Genomic DNA, 24440 nt, shown 5'->3' with positions numbered 1-24440 from the left:
ACGGACCTGACTCGTATAAATGACCTGGCCGTGACTTTCCTCTGTCAAACTATGCTGAGCTATATAATATTAAATTTAGCCTAATCGGAGCGGGTCAGTCAAGTAATAAGCTTTATCCATTCGTGAAATAGTCCAGAACCTATCTTCAATTAAATTCGTGAAAATTCAGAATAATTCGTGAAAGTAAAAGGGAAAACTAGGCCTCACTACTTGGGTAGGTCAGATCCCTCGACCGAGATAGAGGCGTCACAATACTATCGGTACTTCTTTCTTTGCGATCCGTTCTATTTTCAGTTGATATAACTTCACTCTGCTAAAATATTCATGAAATGACATAGCAGTGAAGTTGATTCACAAAAAAATAGAACGCTCACGTTAGTAATTGTGCGACGAAATGTAATAGAAATGTAAAAGAATTATCCAAAAATCTATTACATTTGAACTTTAGTTTCCAAACAGCGGTGCTCCCATCACACTACTTCAATATTTCTCATCTATCGAGTATTACTCGAATTCTCGTGTTACGGACGATTTCTGTATTTATCATTTTTCACACTGTAGACCATTTTCATGTCATAGTGAGCTCAGTGACATTTCAAGTGGTTGTCATAAGACCTTGACTCTCAATCAAGGGAATAATAAATTCGTGAAAATTATTGAAAATAGTGGAAAATTCGTACAAATTTACGAAAAATCCAGAAAATTTACGAAAAATCGTTAAAAACACTCAAAATCAGTAAAATATAAACGTCTTCTAATCCCCTTTTTCTAATCCCAGATCTGGAGTTCTTCTTCTAATCCCAGATCTGGAGTTTCGACGTCCTATTCATTTCCATACGCGCTCAACACATACCTTAGACTATTAGTCAAATAGTAGTACACACATATTACAATTTATTATTAGTTCTTGTGCCTTCATTACATTATTTCCGTACATACGTAGCGGTAATGATGCTGAAAACAGATATTGACTTCAATAAAGCTCCTCAAAAAAGCGTAAAACTACTTCCACATATCTCTTCACCTTTAATGCGAATTTCATATCGTTAAATATATTCTTTAAGAGTATAAGTACCTCCTTACTGGGTGTATTATAAACCGTTCATACCTTAACCGTCTACTACGGAATACGTATAGGTACGCAGAAGATTATTGCATACATATTATTCTCATAATGTGGAATGTGCAAGGACGACTATATGAATTTTCCCCAACGCGAAACGCGGAACATTTGTATATTATGCAATAAATATGCAAATGATGCATCGTGTGATGCAAATGCAGTTTGAAAGTTATTTTTTCTACAAAAAAAAAATTATGCTCAACTCTATAGAAGATGACGTTTTAGTTGTTAAATTTATGACGATGCAGATACCACTTCATATACATGAAAATGGTATTACGAGTTTATTTTTTGAGACTTGTATCCAGTTGGAAAAAGTTTTATGCATGGGATTCAATACTTTATGTGGTGTATACATTTACGTTTACGTTTATGCATTATTTATTTTTGTTTTTAAACTTTGATGAAGCGTTGGAACTTTCTTGGTACAGCAGTACGGCTCTTATTCTTATTCGGAAGTTATTATCCAGACACATCTTTGCCGTCTACTCGTGCAGTTTTTCCGCATGTGTCTTTCGTTCGTTGTATATAAATTGTCATTAATAAGGTACTCACCTGCTGCTGGAGATAGTTTCGTCACGACTCCCCAACGAATTTTCCACTGAAATAAAGAAAAGAGATTTATTAATTTTACGTACCTACGTATTTCCGTTCATCAAGGATCTAATCATCTGCTATTAGCAGCGACGAAAAAATTAAGCGAAGAGATCTGGCTAATAAGATCTTTTATAGTAGAAAGTATGTTATGGCTAATGAAGTAAAAGATTTTTCTTCGATCTATTGAAAATTGCTAGATCATTTAATGAAGTAGCAAACTTGATATTTAAGACGGACAACCTTTAATGGCCCAACGAATTCGCTATTGTGATCTGTTTGTAGTATTTTTTAATAAATTCTACAAATTGTAGATTTCGAAGGACTAAATTTGGCATTTATTCAGAACAAAGATCACATGACGCTGTTGGAAATCGCAGTAATACTGTAGTCAATCTAGTTACTTGGTCATCAAAATTACATTTTTCATTCTGTTTCGAGCTCTCTTACAACAAAGATCTAAATTAACTTCAGTTAATTTTCACTCTTTTTATTCGTCTTATCACGAATTCCTGCAACTTCCAACAGACGCATCTTATTAACTAAATTAATACTTCCAGTTGGAGACCAATAAATATTCATTGGATTATTATCAATTTTCATGTTTCAAGCACTTCTTTCGACGCCCTTAGCACGTAAAATTTACTACATCACTCGTTTTAGTGTGTTTATTGACCTCGGCTTCGCCTCGATCAACATAATTCACACGAAAACTCTACATGACTAGGGATAAAAAGATGAAAAGTAGAGTTTTCGTAGGCGAAGCTGAGGTCAATAAACACACGAAAACGAGAGTTTTCATTTTGATCCCGAGTTCTGTAATGGATTTTATCTGTCTAGAACGATAATCTCGAGCTTATCCCTCTAGGGAGTTTTTGTTTATCTCGATATATTTGTTCTCGACAGATAAAATATGATATGCATCTATTGCCAGACTGTTATTTTGACGTGTAGGCATTATGGCCCACGCCTTCGGCTAGGGCAATAATGTCCTACACGTCAAAATATCAATCTTGGCAACAGGTGCATAATATATATTACATGATGGCGCGTCTAAAGACGTGCTTCAAACATGAAAAGCGCGGTTTTCGACGCATGTAGCATGTAAAATGCTATTTCATGTTTCAAACACTGCTTTCGACGCCCTCAGCATGTAAAATCTACTACATCTCTCGTTTCTGTGTGTTTATTGACATCGGTTTCGCCTCGGATAAATAAAGTTCACACGAAAAGTACAAATGACTTTGACATAACAAGGGATAAAAAGTTGAAAAGTCCAGTTTTCGTGTGAAGTTTGTTGAGATCCCCAGAGAACTCAGCTTTGGCTCGGATCACCAAATACACACTAAAACTCTGCGCTTCATTTTCTTTATTGTCATTGTTCCCTAGTAAGGGAAAGACCATATTACCTCACCAGTAAAGTAAAAGACTATATTAACGGAATCGTGCGCCAAAAGTTATACGAAACCATTGGTTTTAGAAAGGGAAGTGTACAATTTGTCTGAAAATAATGAACCTTTTGTTGACTAAAATTGTGTTAATTTCTGGTGATTTTGACACCACAGTAGATAAAATTTTGATGATAACACGTTAATAAATGAAGGTTTTACGCACAATGCTCTCGCTTCGCTTTATCGCCAATCTCACAGCTAGTGTGCAAAACAACTAGTTAGCAAAATAGCTATATCGATAGACAGTCATATAGTTGAACCATTTTACACGTAAGGAAATAGACATCTGAATGTAACATAAGGCGAATAAGTAAAAAAGACCACAGTGAGTCTCCCCACCCCCAAATTGTGAATGTCTTTTTTTAATGTTTCAAAATTTGTGATTTGCTTTCCGTCTTTGAAAGATTATAAATAGCCACTCCACCTGATGCACGTCATTTTTCAAAGGTTTGTTTACTTTAGTTGATGGTAATCGATAAGTGGTCTGCTTGTTAAGGCATATAATTATAGGAAAAATTACGAATTTACCTAGTTGTCGTTTACCGAATTCATAAATTATTTTTTTCTTTGGAAAACACCACATTCTTCCATGGGTTTCATTCGACAGATAAAGAATTATAAATGTGATCGATCAGAATTTAATTAAGCTGTCCGTCAAGCATAAACGGATAGATAAAAACTTGTTCGTACATTTAAATACTTCATGATTTTGTCATCTGTCTAATTTCCCGTAGGGTATTATTTATGGCTTTTCTACATCTCTCTCTCCACGTTGGTATATATTATTGTGTATTGTCGCTCTTCGGCAGTATACCGTATGTATTACAATATTTACCCATCAGCGTATATGGTTTGGTGTAGTTCACCACTCTAGCGCTATATAAATAGGACGCTATGTGGTAGTGACAAAGCGAAGAATTATAAAATGAATTCTTCAACATTTTATCGCAGACGTGGCTGAGGAAAACGATAATACAGCTTACCATGTAACGTACACACACTGAACTGACTTGGTGAGAGAGTATAAATGTATGATGCCGAATACTCATTTCATTATATTTTTCGATATAATGTGGAAGGAAGTGTGTAGCTAGCGTTTCGGCTATACTTTTCCACATTTCCACATCTTCTATATTTATACGTATACACAGAACCATCATCATCTTTAACATGAGAAAGATTTTAACATAAATTGTTAAATTGTGTTTTATGCTTACACTTGTGTTTACTCTACTTGCTTATTTCAGAATTTACTCCGGTTAAATTTATTTAGTTTATTTCAATTATCTTTACAGCAAGTATTTATTTGTTGTGATCAAGTTTGCACGATATATATTTCATAATGCGCACACGACGGTGTTGTACAACCTCGTGTTTCACGAAACTTTCCAATCTTACTCAGTGCTGTGAATAATTTTGATGCTAAACAAATAAATGGAATTAAATTAAAACTCAGATTTTTCAATAAATTTATCGTGTTACACAAGTCAAGCACATCATTTTTAATTCTCCTCTTTTTTATAAGTTCATTCTTTGGAGACTGTGTGTTATTTTCATTTTTTTCGTTCTGTGGATTCGGTTGAATTTGAATAAGAAATGCAATTAATACTTGATATTTGCACTTACGCAGCCTATGTGCAATGTTATATGAACGTATTTTATCGCACTATTGCGATAAAGGATTTACAAGGGACTTTATCGCTCTAGTGCGAAAAAAGCCATGTGTTGCTGACGTCACACTACGAATATCTTCGATTTTCTTCATTGAAATGTTGTATGCAAAACGAATCGTATGCTGGTATATTATTGCACACGTCGTATTGCCAACCTTGGCTTCGCCTCGGATTGGATCTTATATCTATTCCGATAATATAATATACGATTCTTGTTACATAAATAACTATTTTATGTGAAAGCTTAAAAGCACAAACAAGTGATGAGTGTTCTGAATATTATGTTGCACAATAAACACAATGATGATCACAAGAACAACCTAAGTCATTAGGGTACATCAATTTTCCACTTTTTTTTGGTCGTTGATGAAACCGGGTCAATTATTTTACGAGATTATACACTTGATGCACTTGATGTCATAAATAACTATTATGAAATGTGTGAAGTGTTGGCAAAAGGACGGAAAATACGGCCCAATTGACGCTTCATTTCCCCAAATTTCGACCAGGTCGTGGTCGGTACAGTCATTCGTATCGAGACTGGAAACTTTTCACCTAGTTCTTAGTGTCACTGCACAAGAAAAGATCGTTTAAATGGATTTTTGATTCTAATAAATTCTCCTCAATGCACCAGATCGACCAAAAAAATTATTTAAAAAAATTCGACGTGCTTATTGCAAACTAAATTTTGTTCTGTGACAGCTTATTTTGAAGATCTCGTGATCGAGAGCCCTGGACAAGAAAGATTTTGAAGAAATTATGATAAAAATGCGTGTTGATCTTGTTCGATAGCAAAATGTTGTGCTTTAACTTATGAAGTAAAAGATTTTGTGTCAAACATTAATGTTGTAGTTTAAACAAATGAAATGAGTCTGTCCTTAATGTAGACATGGAGACGTATCCAAAAGTACACTCGAAAATTCGTCCGACTGTTGGTATTCTCTTACATAGTGAAATGCAACGATGAAACATGAAATTTAATGAAATATAAGTTTCTGTTTCAGAAAATTTAAAACACTTTGAACAAAAGAAGTAATAGATTCAATTACTATTCCGCGTAACGTTTATCGCTTTTTTTCATATCTATCCAATTCGATTAATTTTGATTATCATTGCATAACCGTCGGAGAGACACATTAAAGATAATTCATTTTTTTAAAGTTTACCAAATTTTTGAGTTCTTGAGTTTTTGATGATGAATCTATCATTATCAGCCATTGTACAATAGCTGGTATGGTGAGTATGATATCATTTGCAAGCTTCTGCCATATAAAATGCGATGTAAGTTAATTACAATTAATTGTATGCAAAACCGTCGCTCAGGGTTTGTTCAAAGTTCACGGATATCCGCCCAAGTTTTCTCTTGGCAGTTTTAATCGGAAAAGGTTGGATTCTGACTTCAGTTGTAACTATAGGCACAATCTCTGTTAACTTCAGTTAGATCCACAAGCTCCATTTTTTTTTGTCAGAGCAAAATTAATCTAAAGAATTGGTTTCTTTGAGACACTGAAAAGTTTTAATTCAAATTTGAGCCTCCCTACTACCTACGTCCGTTCAAAGTTAACGTTGTATGCGAAATTATCATCCATTAATGAAAATCTTATCAAAAGAAAACTTCCTGCTGCCTCGCTTGAGACATCCAGATATCTTATGGCATAATGACAATGAGTGCGTAAAATCGGACGTAAGTTGCCTACAAATCGTTACATTAAAATGCAATTCTATAATTTCCAAACTTTTTACCATAACAACGTATGTTCTTATGCGGCAAAATAGAACACTTCCATTCCATCTGTGTACTAAAAAAAATAAAAAACAATAAATGCCCGGAATTTCTGATGGCATCCTGCTGGAATAAATAATTCACAAGTGAAGTAATGCATAATATGTCGGTGGAAGCCATAGAGTAGGCACGCTATTAAAATTAGGGAAGATTAAAAGACGTTGAGTTTTATAATTGTCTTGAGAAGATAAAAGCACGTAAGTTATGTTGGAAAATAAAATATTATTTGAAAAGGGGTGCATAAATTGTTGGCTTAGACATAACTAATATGAGTGAATATATCAAGAGACGAAGAATATCCCTTTGTAATTTAAAAAGTTTTCTAATTTCATTTATGCTCTTTATCATTAAATTTCAAAATTTTCATTGTCTTAAACTTGTACAATTTATGAACCGTTGGCATCTCAGCGATGAAAGGTTCTTCGTTTTGTCTGAGGACATGGTATGTGCATATATTGTGTTAATGGGGTATGAATAATAATACGTAAAAATCAACAATTGTATTTTGAGGAGATTAATGGATGAATGCATGGGGTTGTTAGTAAGTTAAGTATATGTTCGTAATGCGTTTGTTTTTGGGAAAGTGGATAAAGTTGATTTTATTAGCTTAGACAGTCAGGGAGATATTCATAAAATCTGGAGTGGGTGAAGTTTCGTTATAAAAATGACACAGGTGCAGCAAGAAGTGAACACATCCATTGGTTTTTGAATATGTCTGAATATGTCATTCAAATAGCGCGTCCACTTTCTTCAGGAAGGGGGCAAACCAAAGCATGCCCTTTTCTTTCATATGTACTTTAGCGTGCGTGGACGAGAGGGTCCTTTTTTTGGAAAACAGAGGCGTTAGACACCAGACTTCCAGCGACCAAACATATGTGCCATAGAGATTAAGATAAATTCTGTTGCTGTTAAGCAGCATTTTTGGTGATGAACCGATTTAGACATTTTTATTTTTCATTTCGCTTATGATTCACTAGATTTGTACATGCAAAAAAGTCGTCATGTTGAAATGTGGCAATTTTTAATCTTTTAAGAAATTGAAAGTTGCATGGTCTTTCAGATCGAAACAGGGTGAAAAGTTGCGAGTTGGTTATCTGATTCATCGTTAAAGTCAGAAACATGACTTTTCGCCTTCAAGTTGCTAAACCACCGAGACCGAAGTTAGTTAAATATACAAAAACTCACGTTCACAACTGGGGATGTTATAAGATACCAGAGAACAGATGGAAAAATGCTGACGTGATTTTTAAGTGCCCCCTAGAGCATCTGCGACTTTTTTTTTCTTGTGAACTGTTGCAAAACTAGCTGACATAGCTAGAAAATTATGAAAAACAGATTCAATAGTGGGATGCACTCGACCCACTTATTATCCCTCTTCCAGCTAGGAAAATAATTAATTTTTTGATTCAGATGTAGCAAGCCTTTTCACTGATAATTGTAGCTACAAGCGTAGAAATGAATATAATTTTCAATTTAAAATTTTACTTTCAATACTAGAAATTAACGGAGCACATTCAAATATGCAAAAACCTATTCCTATTTCGTCTTCCATTTCTTTTCATGAATATATAAAGATGTATAAAATAAACTTTCTCATTTTCTCCCCAAAAACTAAATATTCAAATGGTGGCTCTTAAAGGTTGAACTCCTACTGTTATAAATAATTCAATATAAATGTACGAAAAACAGAAGAACAGAGAGACCATTGAAACAGACGCTAGGATTAAAAATAATAAAATTTATATCAATCCGTCGTTTTTATATGGTAAGCACCGTCGCTTTCTCTATTTATATAAAAATACGCTGTATTATTCAAGGACTTTAAATAAGGATATGAAAATGAGGAAAAGCGGTTTTAGGAGAATGTTCTGCGGTGTATGTTTATTGATATTTGTGAAGAGCGGGTGAATTGAATTTTCTTTGGTAAATTGAATGATCCATTTTTTTCGTATGAAAATATTACTGCATTACGGTTAAAGCACCATTATAACGCCCTACTTTTTCCATTGTTGGTATAACTTAGAGTAAAAATGTAAAAAAAATGAGATGTATGCCACTAACGAGATGTATGCTAACGAAAAATTCAGTGGTAGCGTTCTAAAGATTAGTTTTGACTTGTTGTCCTGCCTGGATCAAAAATCCTTTCATTGTTATTCATTCATACAAAATTCAAAAAGCCCTTCGGATATATCCATTTAATTGAAGGTTTTTCTTATTACCATAAAAAAATAGCCAAGCTACCAGACCAAGTAACTGCTCACAGTCATGTCTCTATTAGGAGACGTTGGCAGATTTCGTAGAACGCGTAGGAGGATTCAGACTTTTAACATTTTAGCTGTGATACCGGGAGATGCGAGAATGGACCAAGAAAACGACCTTATCGACCAATAATTTCCGACTGTGAAGAAAACGACCTTATCGACCAATAATTTCCGACTGTGAAGAGGACCAATAATCTTCACCTTTCCAAAGGATTATTGCATGTTAAAATCTGTTAAAGTTTAGATATGTTTTGAAAGTGACAACCAGCCACAGTTTGAGGTTCCCGGAGCACTTGTGATTGTCGAATTAAATTATTGTGGAAATATTGGGAAATGTTAAAATGGTCGATCAACTATACCTTACATTGGCTGGTTTTAGAATGTTAGTCGCTGTACTACTTTAGTCTACCTTATGCAAGTTTAAATTGCCGCATAACTTTCTTAATCTTCATATTTTAGGCAGAGTTTCACACAATAAAAAACATCGACAAAGTTACCAGTGAAAGTAAAACAACCGTCAACAGTATTTTACATAACATATTTCGTGAGTTTATTGACTTCGGCTTCGCCTCTGTTCAATAAAAGACACAGGAAAATTCTACTTTTCACCTTTTTATGCCGAGTTATGTAATGGATTTTATCACATACCGCGCCTATGTCAAAATTACTTAATTAGAAGAATAATTCAAAAATTACACTTCAGGTCTATGTTGTTGTCTAGTTTTCGCTTTTGTAATAAAATAGAGTACATACTTGTGACAGGTGTGTAATATATATTACTACACATGCGAGAGTGTATTGGTGTGATGTAATGGCGATACATAACATGGAATGAACATCACATAAGTAGGGAGTGAATATTACTTATTGTTTGCACCAAAACACTCGCGCGTATATAGTAAAATATAATACAGCTACATGAAGTATAGAACGAAACATGTACTCATATCGGCTTGCCCGACATACTATTACATGCCTTTGAGCTTACGCTTATAGTCAGTTTACTTTTCATCCCTAGTGTTGTAATAAGCCACTTTCGACACCAGGGAAAACAAACGTATGTTAATAGTATGTTGTGTTACAAGTATTGTAATGTTGATTTTTTCAGCACTGTCGTCAGTAATCTCATTACAATACGTGTAACACATCATGCTTTGTGCCAACCGAGAATTGAAATAGACAAATAACCAAAAAATCATAATTTTCATGGTAAACAATCAAATCACTCTTCTTTGATCGATCACATTGCTTTGCATTTTGTAAAACGAATGCTGTAATGACTCATACAAATTCCATAACAACACTGCTTTGAGTGCTGAAATAAGTCACTTTACAACACTAAAATGAGTGCTGAAAAGAGTCGTATTTCAATTCTCGGTGGCACAAACAATTGTTTCACTTCACAAAGAGTGTACGTGAAAAACAACGAATTTTAGACCACATCTTCCCCATCGCACGCAAAATGTACATGTGTACAATTTTTTTTTTTTAAATGTTTGAACCGCACGCTTTAATCTTACTATCTTCTCCCAACGACGACAATGAGTGTTGTTATCTGGCTAGTGACTTTCTTTTTTTTTAAGCAACAGTAATGATTTTGGGTCAACACTCTGTTGGCATTGTGCTGCTTTCGATGCTTCTTCATAGAATAATAATCCAGCCAATTATCATATTTATGCACTGCAATGTATCAAGAAGATAAATTGATGATTATGTAGAGTATTCATTAAGATATTATCTTTTACATTGAATGTGTTGTGCATGTAGATTTGAGTATGCTTCAATTCAATAACAATTTACAATCAAGTTAGATTAGGAGTTTTCAAGTACGCCAACAATGAAAACATCATCCTTTCGAATATTTTTTTTCTGTACAATAGATACGGTTGCGATTCGATTTACAATCGAGACAAGTTCATTCATTTCTCTACTCGAATCTCTTAAATCTTAAGTGTTCCAGGCAGATTAGACTATTTATAACTTTAAAATAAGAAGCTGAAAACAATCGGACAACGGATTTAAAGTTCGGAATCTTTATCTGCTATCCAAAAGATTATTTTGAGGAACGTGTTTCAATTGACAGCATTTTAAGCGTTCAACATCAACTGAAGATTTTTCGTGTCTTGCTCTATAAATAATGAGGTAGATTAGAAATTGGTTCAGTTTACAATTGGTTGTTGAGCGTTGAGAACAATGAAATCGATTTGTGTAGCACTTGTTTGTTTCACTTTACTGTGCCCTCTGGTAAGTGAATTTCTGCATAGAATTTTAAATTAAAGTTACGAGTTGTTGAGAGTAAATTTTATCTCAATTTAAATTGTTATTTGGTTCAATGTGGATTTTGTAGATAGATTAGGCGGTCATAGTTATTCGTTTACCGGGAGAAAAAAAATAGAAATCCCAACAAGAGCGAAGCGAGTATCTCCATTTCGCACAAGTGTCTCCACGAAACGAAAACATCAATTCGCCGTACCATTTTTGAAAACTTAAACAAAGTGTTGTCTCAGTAGACAGTGCGGTCTGGATAATACTAGTTCTGTGGGTAAATAAGTGAACTATGCGGGAAGTTATAGATGAATTTGAGAGACAATGAATAAATGGAGAACAAACCAAACATGGAAAAGAATTTTAGGTCTTCGTCCTTGTTACGTAAATAACTACTTCTCACATTAAGGAGAGAAAATATGGTTGATCACACCACACGCAAGAAATAGTTATTTGTTCACCAAGGGAACGATTCCAACGTTTCCAGAGACCCCGAAGTTTCAGCGAGGTGAACAAAAAAACTATTTTGTCGCCTACGCTGTGAAATAGTTTATTTGTTCAACATGTAGTTCAAACATTCGATGAAAATGTATCTACGTGCTTAACTGCACCATAAAACTCAATATGAGTCCAGTACGAACAAAGTCTACAGCCAATTTAGTCTTCAATTGCTTGCTTTTTTAACAATGACAAATTATTGGTTTCAGGTGGTCTATGCAAAACCAACAGAGCTGGCGGAACCCTACCTTGATGAAGCCTTCCTGGAACGTTACCAAGAAATTCTAAGAAAAAGTTTTCTGCTCGAATCTTGTGCTGAGGTTTGTTAATCTATTTCTCTAAAGTCTTCGAAATTCGTTGCTCAAAGACTCATATAACTAGACGCTTCGTGACGACTTAAGACCGATAGCAGAAGAGTTTGGCGGTTGGGTTTTGGATGTCTTTAACAGAATAGGACACATTATTGAAATTCGTAGGTCTTGTGACGCAATCGAAATGAGTGACCCACCAACGCGATGGGAGCTTATTCAAAGAGAGTAAGAAATTCAAAGTAAAATTTTAAAAATAGAAATTTGATTTCACTCTATGATTGTTCGGATTACAGAGCTTGTGAATTGAGATTCCAAGGAATCATTATCATTGAAATAGCCAGACTGAACTATGAAATTACTGTGATGGTAAAATTTAATGAGAGAAATTTTAATCTGACAATCTACTAAATAAATTTTCGTCTGCAGCTTCAGACATACCCGGCAAAAGTGAGAAAGAGCATCGAACGATACGTGGCTTGTTCTCGTGATGAAGTACCAGATTACCACGATTTCCATCAGATGATAGCATCGATGCATCGGTATTAACATTGATGTACTCAACCCATACCGTTGAATGTAAACTCAACGCTACCGAGCCGAAATTAATTTATATTAAATTGTAAAGCTCAACCAAAAACAAAAAATAAAAACCGTAACTTTAATGCCATCAACTTAGTTCACAAGTTCACATCGAACATACGGTGCCGGTGAATAGTCCGACAAAATGTAATTCATTTGATGCAAAGTTCTGCATTGTCACTCATATACCAATTTTGCTTCTATGTGGAATGGAGTTTCCGATAATAAAGGCACTACTCTGCTGCAGCATTTACCACAAAATTGCCTTGAAAATTAAGCCATTTATCTATACGGGTGTTCCATTGTGTAAATGCTATTGTGGTAATGTCTGAATTGGCCAAAAATTAGCTGAATGCTACTCGGATAGATTGCTGGGGTATTTAGTGAATAAATATTTCATAAAGCATTAACGTTATGAGGTGTGTGCTGCTGCATTTCGTGAAATCCGTGTTTATTGCGATGAAATTGGAAAACTCTGCGCAGAGCATGTATAGAGTTTACAGGAGAAGTTGTGCAGCGATTGATATAAGAAATCATTTTGAAATATTGGTCTCAGATCAGGTCAGATAAATTAGAAACATTCGATTGGGTGTAATCGGTTATCGGTTTTGTGATAACCATGCCACCCACTTCAGTATGACAACTGGCCTGTCTCGTATTTTCATTTCGCTTAAAATTCGCTAGAAATTTTCATGCAAATAGTTAACACCTTGAACAAATGTTGAGAATCCTTTTTCCCTGATTGACAATTGTAAGATCCTCGTTGAAAATTAGAAAATTCGGTTAGCAGTTTCAAAGAAATACTGGAAACTGTGCTATTTTAGAGCGCTTGTCAAGGTTTTTCGCATATATTTACGGAAGTATTGAGTGTCCAATGAGAAGTATTGACCACATCAATCTGGGAATATTGGAAATCTGTTCACTGGATCATCTGGCTTTTCAACTTTTGGAATATTGAGGTGGTAGTTCACAAAGTGACACCACTCCTCATGGTCCACTATCTTCCCAGTTCTAAAAATTTTGAATTTTAAAGGATTTCTGAGGGTTTTTTGGATTTTCTTCTGGACTTTGGTATTTTTGGGGTGGTAGCATGTTGGTTCCCAAAATTACGCAACCCCAGATGATCTACCATTTTCCCACTTGTAAAAATCAAGGTATTTAAAGGATTTGTAAGATTACTTTGGGTTCCCTTCTGGAATTTTGAAATTATCGAGTTCACTATGTGTTGGTTCCTAAAATTCCATCACTCCCACGGTCTACCCTCTTCACAGTTCTAGAATTCGGAGTGATTTCAAGGATTTGTGAGGTTTTTTTTAAACCCTTCTGTACTTTCGGGATTGTTAAGGTGGTAATATGCTGGTTCTAAGATTGTGTCATAAATTTATGGTCGATAGTGGTGGTTCTTCCTACATTTTGTTTAGGTACTAGGGTACTAGGGCCACGTACTCAATATGTATATAAGATTGTACGGGGCTATAACGTGGCAGTGTATGCTACCTTCTCCACTTGTTGTTCATAAATTACTCCATTCAATTAAAGGTCTAGATTCTCGTAAACCGCGCTCCTTTCCATAATAATTCTGAAAACTTACCCTTTTGTTGTCTCGAAATTTCAACCATCCGGAAATAACAGTCTGATCGGGCTGTTGAATAACCTCAGCGTCCAAATTCTCATCACACGGACTTATGCAAAGACTACGAGCCGGCGACGCAAACACACCCGGTTCGCCCAATAAACTCTTAGCCGGACTACCGAAATTCGTAAAACTAGAGCCGTGCTCGCCGGCCCGATGAATGGGCGAACTGAAACAGCCCGGTTCGCCTAAAACACTTTTCGCCGGCGATCCGAATTTCTTTTGCATCAACGGCGAACACATGCACTCAGACTTGGACATAGTTTCCGCATTCGATAACTGTTTGGCGAGCGTAATTTTCCTCGTACACGTACAATCCGAATCGACTCGCCGTCGCATCATCGGTGTACTGTTTTCTACGTTCGAATTGGCACAACCACAGTCTGTATTCCGACGACCGTTATTATACGATAATTCATGACGTCTACATGGTGTCGGAGACGATTCACTTACATTGCACGGTGTAAAACCGTTGTTAAACTTACGAAAAACACTTGGCGATGATTCTGCTGAACTACCGACATTATCATCAACGTCTGCAGTTTTTCTTAGAGCAATTGGTGATGGTTTATCGCGAATAACTCCTTCGAGTTTATCTAAGCGACGATGAGGCAGTGGCGATGATTTAGCACTTTGACAGCCACTTTCCAACAGTGCATGATGATATGGTTCGAGTTTTCTGGTTAGATTCGGTGTATTTTTGCATGATTCTGATAAATGGCTGAATACAAACGGATGGTGGTCCATACGACGCTTGGGTGCTGTTGTGATTGGCAGTGATTCTGACATGATTGATGATGAATCTGTGCGAAAGAAGAAAAGATAATTAAAACAAAAAAATTGGGTAGCACAAAAGGGAAAAGTCTTCCATTTCATTTAGCACGGAATATGCAATATGATTCGAAAACTTTGCTATTTTATTGAATGAACACTGATTTGATTAAAATTTTCCTCTCTACCCTCTGAGTGGATGTGTGTGTGTGTGTTGTGTGTATAATAGAAATTTTTCCGCGAAACGTAACAAATTAAACAAACAGAATTGGATAGGAAAATCAGGAAAATTTCGTTTCTTTATTGTAATGATGACAACCTTTATATCGCTTCGACATCTTTTCCTCTCTCTACACATCACATAATTTAATAAGCAAAATAATTCTGATTCAGTCGGAAAATCAAGTAAATCGAAAATTTAATATGCAAACACAATGTTACCTACGGTACCGTTCAAAGACTGAGCAACAACAATAGAGAAGTGCTTTCCATTCGATGTATTATATAGAGTTATATTAGAAGTGCACGTTAAACATTTTTTGCCAGCGATGGTGGTATGGAACAAATGTTTCATTTTTCTGTCGATAGGTTCGTTCTTATGGCTGTAAGCTTGCTGATTCAACACAATATTTTGTCTCAAATTATTGCAACGAACGATGCACTGTAGTAAAATGGTTTTGTTTTCTAGGCAAATTTTATTTTCACTATCCGTCAAGTCAAGCAGTTTAGTTTTCAACTAGAGATCATGGGAACTGCCATATGTTTTTAGTTATTTGTTTACTGAGGGAAGAGCTTTCAAAAACAAAAACAGAAGTGACCGGGGGAGAAAACATTTTCACTCATGTCAAAACAAGAGCCGAGAAAACACACATTTTCTCCCCAGTACTGTCATTAGACAAAGCGACAACAAAACGTTATTTTGTCATGGGCTTTCGAGTGTAGAAAATAGATTCTAAACATTGCATATTATATGAAAATATCTACAATTAAGTAAACATGCTCAAAACAGCATACCAGTGCCTACCTTATGGAACTTTTTAGAATTTGTAGAAACCCCAGTACTGTTAAAATAAGGAAGATTTTTAGGAAAGGGCAACACAGCAAAATTTTTACCAAAGGGCATTGCAAAGTTAGCATTTGAATTGTCCCCCTTAAGATACTAAATGGCAGTATAGGGAATTTAATATTAATGGTTTTTGTCCCAGTAAACAGGTCGTTAAGGAACGGGCTGGCTCAGTGGTAACGTACTTCCACCAAGAAAATCAGAGTTCAATCCCGGTGAGAGCAAATTCTGTTTAGGATTTTTCTTCAATGTGTAGCATGAAAGTAACGTTCCTAAGCGTACCCAAGCTTCATAATCTTGGTAGTTGTGGTATTTGGTGTCCTCAACGAAAAGTACTTAAAAGAATGGCATGAATGACGTAATCCATAATGAATTCTGTGTACAAATATCTGAAAATCTGAAAATTCAGTGACTTTTCTTATGTTAGAGAAGAAATTATCATCATCGTCATTAATTAGTCTTCTGGGGATGCACAACACAGGTAATTTTTTTCTTCAAATTTTTGAAAATGGTGGAGCATATTCAATTGTTGAAAGTATTTTTTCACCCTAGAATAGCGGTCCAATTTTTTTTTTTTCAAAAATAGCACAGATGTGCACACTCTGACTTTGACTCATAAAAACATATTTCCAGAATCTTTCCAGATTTTAACTTGAGCACTTGAGAGAAATTACACTAAAACGGAATTTACATTTTCATTTACATTTTTCGACAACGACAGCAAAAATAAACCACAAGCTCTGACTGATGAGGTCTTATATAGCAAAACCCATGTTCAAAACAAATGAAGTACAAGATTTCTAACATTCAACCTATGTAAATCTTTGATCAAATGAAGTAATAGTTTGAACCAGTAGCGTGGACTCAATTTTTTGAAGCATGGTGCCCAAAAAATGTAAGAATAAGAAAATATTGTTGACCTAAGATTTTACGATACACGAATTTTTCATGTTTTAGAAATATTTATTTTTTAAGGAAAAATGATTTTAGACAAGATCTACACATAGTATGTGACACATACACAAGTTGACTGTATTTTGATGAAAGTACATAGGGTTCCCAGTAGAAAATTTTAAAAAGAGGAAATTTGAGAGGGAAAAAGAGTATAAAAAGAGCAAGTCATAGCTGATGGCTCTGGTGTATTATTACTTAGCAGTACTTCTCAGGTATTTTCGACCTTTTTATCAAATTTTCGATGAAACTTCATTACTAGAAAGTGCTATGGATAATTGCAATCGGAATCATAGCGAATAATGTAGCGAAGCGAAGCGAGCAAATTTTTTTCACAATTTTTAGCGTGCGTTTTGACGTCTGGATAGTTTCTAAAAATACATTTCAAGAAAGCACTAGAGCTGAACTTTGAAAATTTCGAAGAAAGTATACAATTTTGTAATAGTTTTCATGTGAAGTGATTGCTGATGATTCATTTGAATCATTTTATTATTTCAGAAAAGTATCGACAAACATATGGCCGCGCAGCGTTTTTTTTTTTATTTTACCGAATTTTTGTATTTACATGAAAACAAGGCATCAGAACAGTCGGAGCGTTTGCTGCGACTTAGCCCCGTACGACCCGTAATCCTATTTCGTCCGTAACCATAATACGTCCGTAGCCGTAATACGCCCGGAACCCTAATACCAAGTTGGGCATGGTCAAATTTACTGAAAGTGTTCATTTTTAAAATTGCGCATAGCGCAATTACGAAAGCCCGTACGAAGTACCTCTCAAATAAAACCAACAATTTACGATATTATTTTAGAAACCCAAATTTTTTTGCCAACTTTCCATTGGGTATTGGGTAATTATCTCTCAAATGAAACAAAAACTAGCAAAATCGGATGAGATTTACTCGATTTATGTGCAAAAAACACTTAGGGCCGAGTAGCGGCCTTAGTCCAAGGGCCCAAATTTGAAACTTTTTTTTCCACGTTATTTTCGGTATTCAATTACCTTCCACAAAAAACTAAATCTAGCAAAATCGGATGAGATTTACTCGATTTATGTGCAAAAAACACTTAGGGCCGAGTAGCGCCATTAGTCCAAGGGCCCAAATTTGAAACTTTTTTCGCCACGTTATTTTCTGTATTCAATTCCTTTCCATAAAAAACTAAATCTCGCAAAATCGGATGAGATTTACTCGATTTATGTGTAAAAAGCACTTAGGGCCGATTAGCGGCCTTAGTCCAAGGGCCCAAATTTGAAACTTTTTTCGCCACGTTATTTTCGGTATTCAATTATCTCTCAAATGGAACAAAATCTAGCAAAATCGGATGAGATTTACTCGATTTATGTGCAAAAAACACTTAGGGTCGAGTAGCGGCCTTAGTCCAAGGGCCCAAATTTGAAACTTTTTTTGCCATCATTCTATTCGGCATTCAATTATCTCTCAAATGGAAAAAAATCTAGCAAAATCGGATGAGATTTACTCGATTTATGTGCAAAAAACACTTAGGGCCGAGTAGCGGCCTTAGTCCAAGGGCCCAAATTTGAAATTTTTTTCGCCACGTTACTTTCGGTATTCAATTATCTCTCAAATGAAACAAAATCTAGCAAAATCGGATGAGATTTACTCGATTTATGACTTAGGGCCGAGTAGCGGCCTTAGTCCAAGGGCCCAAATTTGAAACTTTTTTTGCCATCATTCTATTCGGCATTCAATTATCTCTCAAATGGAACAAAATCTAGCAAAATCGGATGAGATTTACTCGATTTATGTGCAAAAAACACTTAGGGCCGAGTAGCGGCCTTAGTCCAAGGGCCCAAATTTGAAACTTTTTTTGCCATCATTCTATTCGGCATTCAATTATCTCTCAAATGGAACAAAATCTAGCAAAATCGGATGAGATTTACTCGATTTATGTGCAAAAAACACTTAGGGCCGAGTAGCGGCCTTAGTCCAAGGGCCCAAATTTGAAACTTTTTTCGCCACGTTATTTTCTGTATTCAATTCCCTTCCATAAAAAACTAAATCTCGCAAAATCGGATGAGATTTACTCGATTTATGTGTAAAAAGCACTTAGGGCCGAGTAGCGGCCTTAGTCCAAGGGCCCAAATTTGAAACTTTTTTCGCCACGTTATTTTCGGTATTCAATTATCTCTCAAATGAAACAAAATCTAGCAAAATCGGATGAGATTTACTCGATTTATGTGCAAAAAACACTTAGGGCCGAGTAACGACCTTTGAGCCCTCCCAACAAGCCCGCGTTGCATCTTACCCAAAAACAATGTTCAGCAACTTTGTTCTACTCGTCAATACCTTTCATTTGATATATCACAAGCAGCTATTGCGTGCGTATTTCGGTAGATATCGTCGAAAGACTGAAAAACACCTATAGGGCCCTAGCTCTGGAGGGGCCGACCCTACCATGCCCATTTTCGAACTTGACCTTACTTTTGTCGATACGAATCGGGAAAAAAAAAGAATTTTGAAAAAAGGTTGTGATTTACTCAAGCTAGAGGGGTCACGGACGGACGGACGGACGGACGGACGGATGGACGGACGGATGGACGGACGGACGGACATTTTTTTTATTGCGGATTCGTCATCTATGAACACAACCAAATGCTTTGCCCTTACTGTCTGCTTCCAATTCGACGTGTTACAAACGGCATATTAATCTTATAAGCCCCCAGTACTTCGTACGGGGCTAAAAAGGACAAAAGAAGCCGTTTTACTGAAAAAAGTGTTGGTGATTTAGGGTGGTGCTCAGCCTCGATGAATTTGCTGAGGGTGGTGCCCGAGCCTTTGGGCACCACTGAAGTCGGCGCCACTGGTTTGAACAGTAAAACTGTTAATATGCTTGCCGTCTGTGACAGGTTAATATCTTCACTTTAGAATTTCTAGCTTCACCAAAAACATATCGTAAGTTGCGGGAATGTGTTTTTTTCTGAAAGGTTTTGCGGTTCAGAAAATAGGAAAAAATATGAACAAAATTTGAGTTCAGCGAATTTTGGGGAAAAAATCGATAAAAACTGAAAATATCTCAAAAAGATTCTAAAATTTCATCTAAAAGTGTTCAGATTTTGTGAGTGATCGCTCATTAGAAAGACCTTGTCAGGAAACTTGAAGTGAAGCTAAATCGAAATATGACAAAATCTGTATTTTTTCCAAAGTTACAGCGCTATATCTGAAAATTAGTTTAAGAGTGATGCATTAACTGCTAAGATTGTTTTAATTATGTCATTGAAAGTTTCTATTAAAGACATTCAAATATAGCTCCGATATAAGTATAGTTTTTGAATACAACACACGTTTTTAATGAAAGATGACTGTAGATTCTTCAAGTCGAAAGCATTACAATAAATTACGAAAATATTAAAATAACTGTAGAAAAGGTGGTTTTCTCGGTCCATTACCGCAGCTCCCAGACCAAGGCACTTCAAATTCCTTATAATACCATTTAGTAAAATTGCCAATTATTAATTGGGGACAATTTTCATATTTGGCAAAAAAAAATCCAAAAAGGCACTGTACAAAAGTGTTTGTCTCGGTGTTTGTTTCAACAAATGACGTAATAGATTTTGTGTATAAAACACTCGAAAATTTCAACTGAAAGTTATTTGCCAAAGTTTAATAGAATCTTTACGTCTAGTATGTCCCAGTAATCTGCTTAGCCATATATTGTTTCGAGGACATAATCAGCAACAGAATGTAAACAGGCACTGTTAATACCGATCTGGGCGTATTATTATTGAATTAAAGAAACAATTCAAACCCTTCGTATCAAAAGTATTGAGCAAAATGAAGTTCTGACAGACTCCTCTTTGTTACAGTAATCATGTTGTTATTCTACCAGCTTTATCTCTTAAATAACAGACACGAACTACATAAATTTGTGTTCATTTGCAAACTGCAATTATGCAACACACAACACAGACAACATAACCGAAAGGCTTTAAAAATCGTTCACTTATGAAAATGTGACGATACATGCAAAACCGAGGAATTTATTGCTACGTGCTGTGTCGGTTTGGTAGTTTTCAATGTACGTCGTACAGCATACACACCATCCAATTCCATATAATAAATAAATCATTCCACATTACAGAAAACTTACAAGAACAAACAATCAGCCCTTAAATCCCATCTCTTTAACCATTATACGGAAAAGCATATTTTCCGAGAATATTTCTTTAACTGGGTACGTACTTCATGTCTCAATGTGTCTGTGTTAGATTTATACAGTTGGAGTACATATAAAACGAAACATGTTCACAGAGAAAATAGTAGAAAAAAAACGAAACGAAACGAAACATATTTTAAACAAGCACTTGACGACATTGTATAATATTTACAATTCTTAAGAAGCCTTGCAGTTTTGTTTGCGTTTTGCATTATGTCGCGTACACGCTGAATTGGATGTAAAAGAAGATGAACAAAAAAACGATGAAAAAATTGTTGTCTGTTAAAGAAATGGGGCGAAAATGTTATGAAGACGATGGCTTTCTGAGCTTTCATCAGAATGATAAATTATTTTTTGTTAAAAATTTATTTTTTTTCCTTCTTTATATGAAAACATTTTGTACACACACAGAGCTATACTGCGGCACAAAAATAAAATCCAGTGAAAAATATAAACTTTTCTCTTTGTGTGTCCCACCTATCTCTTATAGGATATTCCAAATCGATATTTCATTAAGCTTTTTGCTGTCCTGACAAAAAAAAACTTTTCTTCCTTCCATCGTCACTCTACTGTGTAAAACATACCGAAAAACCATCACAGAACTTTTACGTGAGGGTACACATGCACAAAAGCTCTTTCGCTAAAAACCACTTTACTGGTTACACCATACAATTTCCTGTCGCTCCAAAATGGAACAAAAATTTCTTTTCCAAGATGTCAGACATGAATAATGTTTTCTACCCAAGGCATGTCAAAAATTGTTTTTCATGTGGTACACGACATACTCACTTAAAATATTGATTTGCCTGATAACATATAGAACCGAGAGAGACTTACGACTAATAAAATTTTTGTAAATAAAGAGAAAAAAAAATATGGAAAAACTTAGAAAATGTGGCTCGCTTCTTGTGTGTGGAATAATTAAATGTTTTATGCACACAATGCATCGAATATTTTTCAATATATCCCGTACATTACATACACCTTGTATGTTTTCCGAATTTGCCAGAATCATATTTATAACCTCACGTACACGGCAAAGGTGCATAATGTATTGCCATGCCGGTTCTATCGGTATAGAACACTGAATAATGTGCACCGTGGAGCACGAATAACATGTTCACGTTCCGATATATAGACGGAATGCCGACATCAAACACAAAAAACTGAAGTTTTACAACATTTGTGCAATAAGAAAACTGTAGATTCTTGCCACCTCTTATGGAAGAAACCGTAGTCTCATGACGAAACTCAGACTATATGCTTCAGTGACTACTGCCATGGATTGTAGATTTTAGCTACAGGTTACAAGGGATAAGTAAACACGTTTGATGTCAAGATTGGATTGGTTCTATAACAACCATTGCCTTTGCTAAATGAATCGTTGCCAATGGAACTGAATAAACCGACTCAGCGAAATGGGGTTCACAGTTCGACAAGAAAATGCCACACAATCTATGTATATGTTCACTGTTCAGTGAAACCCTCCCTGAAATGGGCAATTGGTGCCACACAATTTCGGATAGTCGATGACCCCTCGAAACAGGGCCTACTTTTGGTAATTTTTTTAAAAAACTTTTCCCAAAATTTCAAAAAAAATTGACAAAATAGACCAATCTTCATCCAACTACACGGTTTTGGTATCAGCAAACATATGAGCCAACAGCGAATTTCAGTTCACAATCAATTGATAGAGACTTGATCAAACGGCGATACGTGGCCCTATTGGCTCACGGGTCAACTAAACGATAAAATTGTTTCAAAATCCCGGGCAACACCAGCGAGAGAGTGCGTCAAGGTCACGCTGAAGCAACACACAATCGAGTATACAGCTCACTCGAAGAAATATCTTCAGGTCATCAAACAACAGAAACTTATTGGCTGAAGCAAACACTGACGTGACGTCATTGACAAAAACAATAAACAAAACGAACGTGACTTCCAACCCGACAACCTCACCAACTAACGGCCACTCAGGTACGAGTGAATCCAACCAAGTAGACTTGAGTGAATGCCAATCTCTTTCAGCTTCTGCACTAGCAAGCTGTAAGACACTATCGAATGCTTTACGTATGTCAGTGTACAGAGCGTCTAGTTGACAGCCGGACTCCATGACATTGACAGCCTCATTAACAAAACCCACTAGTTTCGACAAAGTTGACCTCTTCCTCATGAACCCATGTTGCTTGAAAGACACGATCCTCTTCAGCTTACACATCCACATACCAGCTACAATCGACTCAAAAAATTTCCCAAATGTCGAAAGAGAAGCGGATCGGCCAAGACATCCGAGCCGTTCTTCAAAAACAAAGGTGAGACATTATCAGGGCCATCGCCTTTTGATGTCTTCACTCCATTGATCGACTTATACACTTCGTCATAGCTTAACGACGACGAGCCAATATCTACATACCTCGGAGTCCCAAACTCACCACTGTCGCTTCTATCGTCAGCACTGTACACTCCCTCGAAAAAATCGGCGAACAGTTCACGACACTGCCCTTACGCATAGTCTTCGGATAGCCCTAGATTCACGCCTAGCATTCACATATGACCAAAACCTCGTATGATCAGAGGACAAGCCTTCTTGTACCTTAGACAGATAGAACGCATAACAAGACCGATGGGAAGCCTGAAATTGCCTGCGAAGAGAACAAAAAGCAAGGCGATCATCGTACCGTTTCGAGCGTTTGAACCTCTTCTCTTGTGAGCCACATCCTTTATCTGCTTTAACCTCATCGATTATTCGTATACCAGGGTGGACGACGGAAGCACCGAGGCTTCTTCAAAGCCACATAACTGCTTCTACCCGCTGATGATTTTTATTTCTTATGTTACGGATAGGCTACGACAAACATAAGCGATGAACATTGAATTAGACCGTCTTATATAGCAAAATTTAATAGTTAAACTAATGAAGTAAAAGATTCATTATCAATCTGTTGAAAGTAGTTAGATCAAAAGATGTGACAGATTCAATAATGATAACGAGCCGTCTGTGAAAGGTTAGTTAATTACATTAAATCCGAAATGTATTTCGGACTAACACAAAGTGTCTGATTAAAGCTTCGCCATCATAGTACTACCCCAGTACCATTAAACAAAATAAAATACAAAAAATTTCCTATAAATTTTCCACTTTATGTTTATTTGTCGCTCATAAAATTTAACAATTTTCGTAACACTTTACGGCAGTTTTTTTGCATTTAAACTTTCATCGTGTCAACTTCATTATATATCTCACCAGTTTAAATTGGAAGCAAATGTGAATTCCATAGAGGAATTCGAGCAAAATTTAGTATCGCCAGAGT

At 35.8% G+C, this 24440-nt stretch overlaps 2 protein-coding genes and 1 long non-coding RNA gene across 3 annotated transcripts in view; 2 read left to right on the top strand and 1 right to left on the bottom strand.

Annotated features, from left to right (window-relative positions):
* LOC119072287 overlaps nt 1–24440 on the top strand; it is a 381328-nt gene that overhangs the window by 110889 nt on the left and 245999 nt on the right. The window lies entirely within an intron of this gene.
* Nucleotides 1–24440, bottom strand: part of LOC119072236 — a 273319-nt gene that overhangs the window by 233780 nt on the left and 15099 nt on the right. The window contains exons 2-3 of the mRNA XM_037177409.1: nt 14130–14974; nt 1679–1724 (exon numbers count right to left, since the gene is read on the bottom strand). Of these exons, the coding sequence (XP_037033304.1) occupies nt 1679–1724; nt 14130–14960 (877 nt within the window). The 5' untranslated portion in view covers nt 14961–14974. The remainder of the gene's footprint in view (nt 1–1678; nt 1725–14129; nt 14975–24440) is intronic.
* LOC119072279 lies at nt 11001–12989 on the top strand. Its single transcript, XM_037177473.1, has 5 exons — nt 11001–11129; nt 11858–11968; nt 12030–12184; nt 12253–12325; nt 12386–12989. Exons 1-5 carry the CDS (start codon nt 11079–11081, stop codon nt 12503–12505), a joined length of 510 nt encoding a protein of 169 aa, XP_037033368.1. The 5' UTR covers nt 11001–11078; the 3' UTR covers nt 12506–12989.

Source organism: Bradysia coprophila (assembly GCF_014529535.1).
Source record: "Bradysia coprophila strain Holo2 chromosome IV unlocalized genomic scaffold, BU_Bcop_v1 contig_81, whole genome shotgun sequence".
Taxonomy (NCBI): Eukaryota; Metazoa; Arthropoda; class Insecta; order Diptera; family Sciaridae; genus Bradysia; species Bradysia coprophila.
This window is presented reverse-complemented; position numbering and strand designations above follow the sequence as displayed.

Coding starts and splice junctions, on each gene's coding strand:
- LOC119072279 (XM_037177473.1), top strand. CDS start 11,079: ATGAAATCGATTTGTGTAGCACTTGTTTGTTTCACTTTACTGTGCCCT. Junction 11,969..12,029: donor TGCTCGAATCTTGTGCTGAG/GTTTGTTAATCT, acceptor TCATATAACTAG/ACGCTTCGTGACGACTTAAG. Junction 12,326..12,385: donor ACTATGAAATTACTGTGATG/GTAAAATTTAAT, acceptor TTTCGTCTGCAG/CTTCAGACATACCCGGCAAA.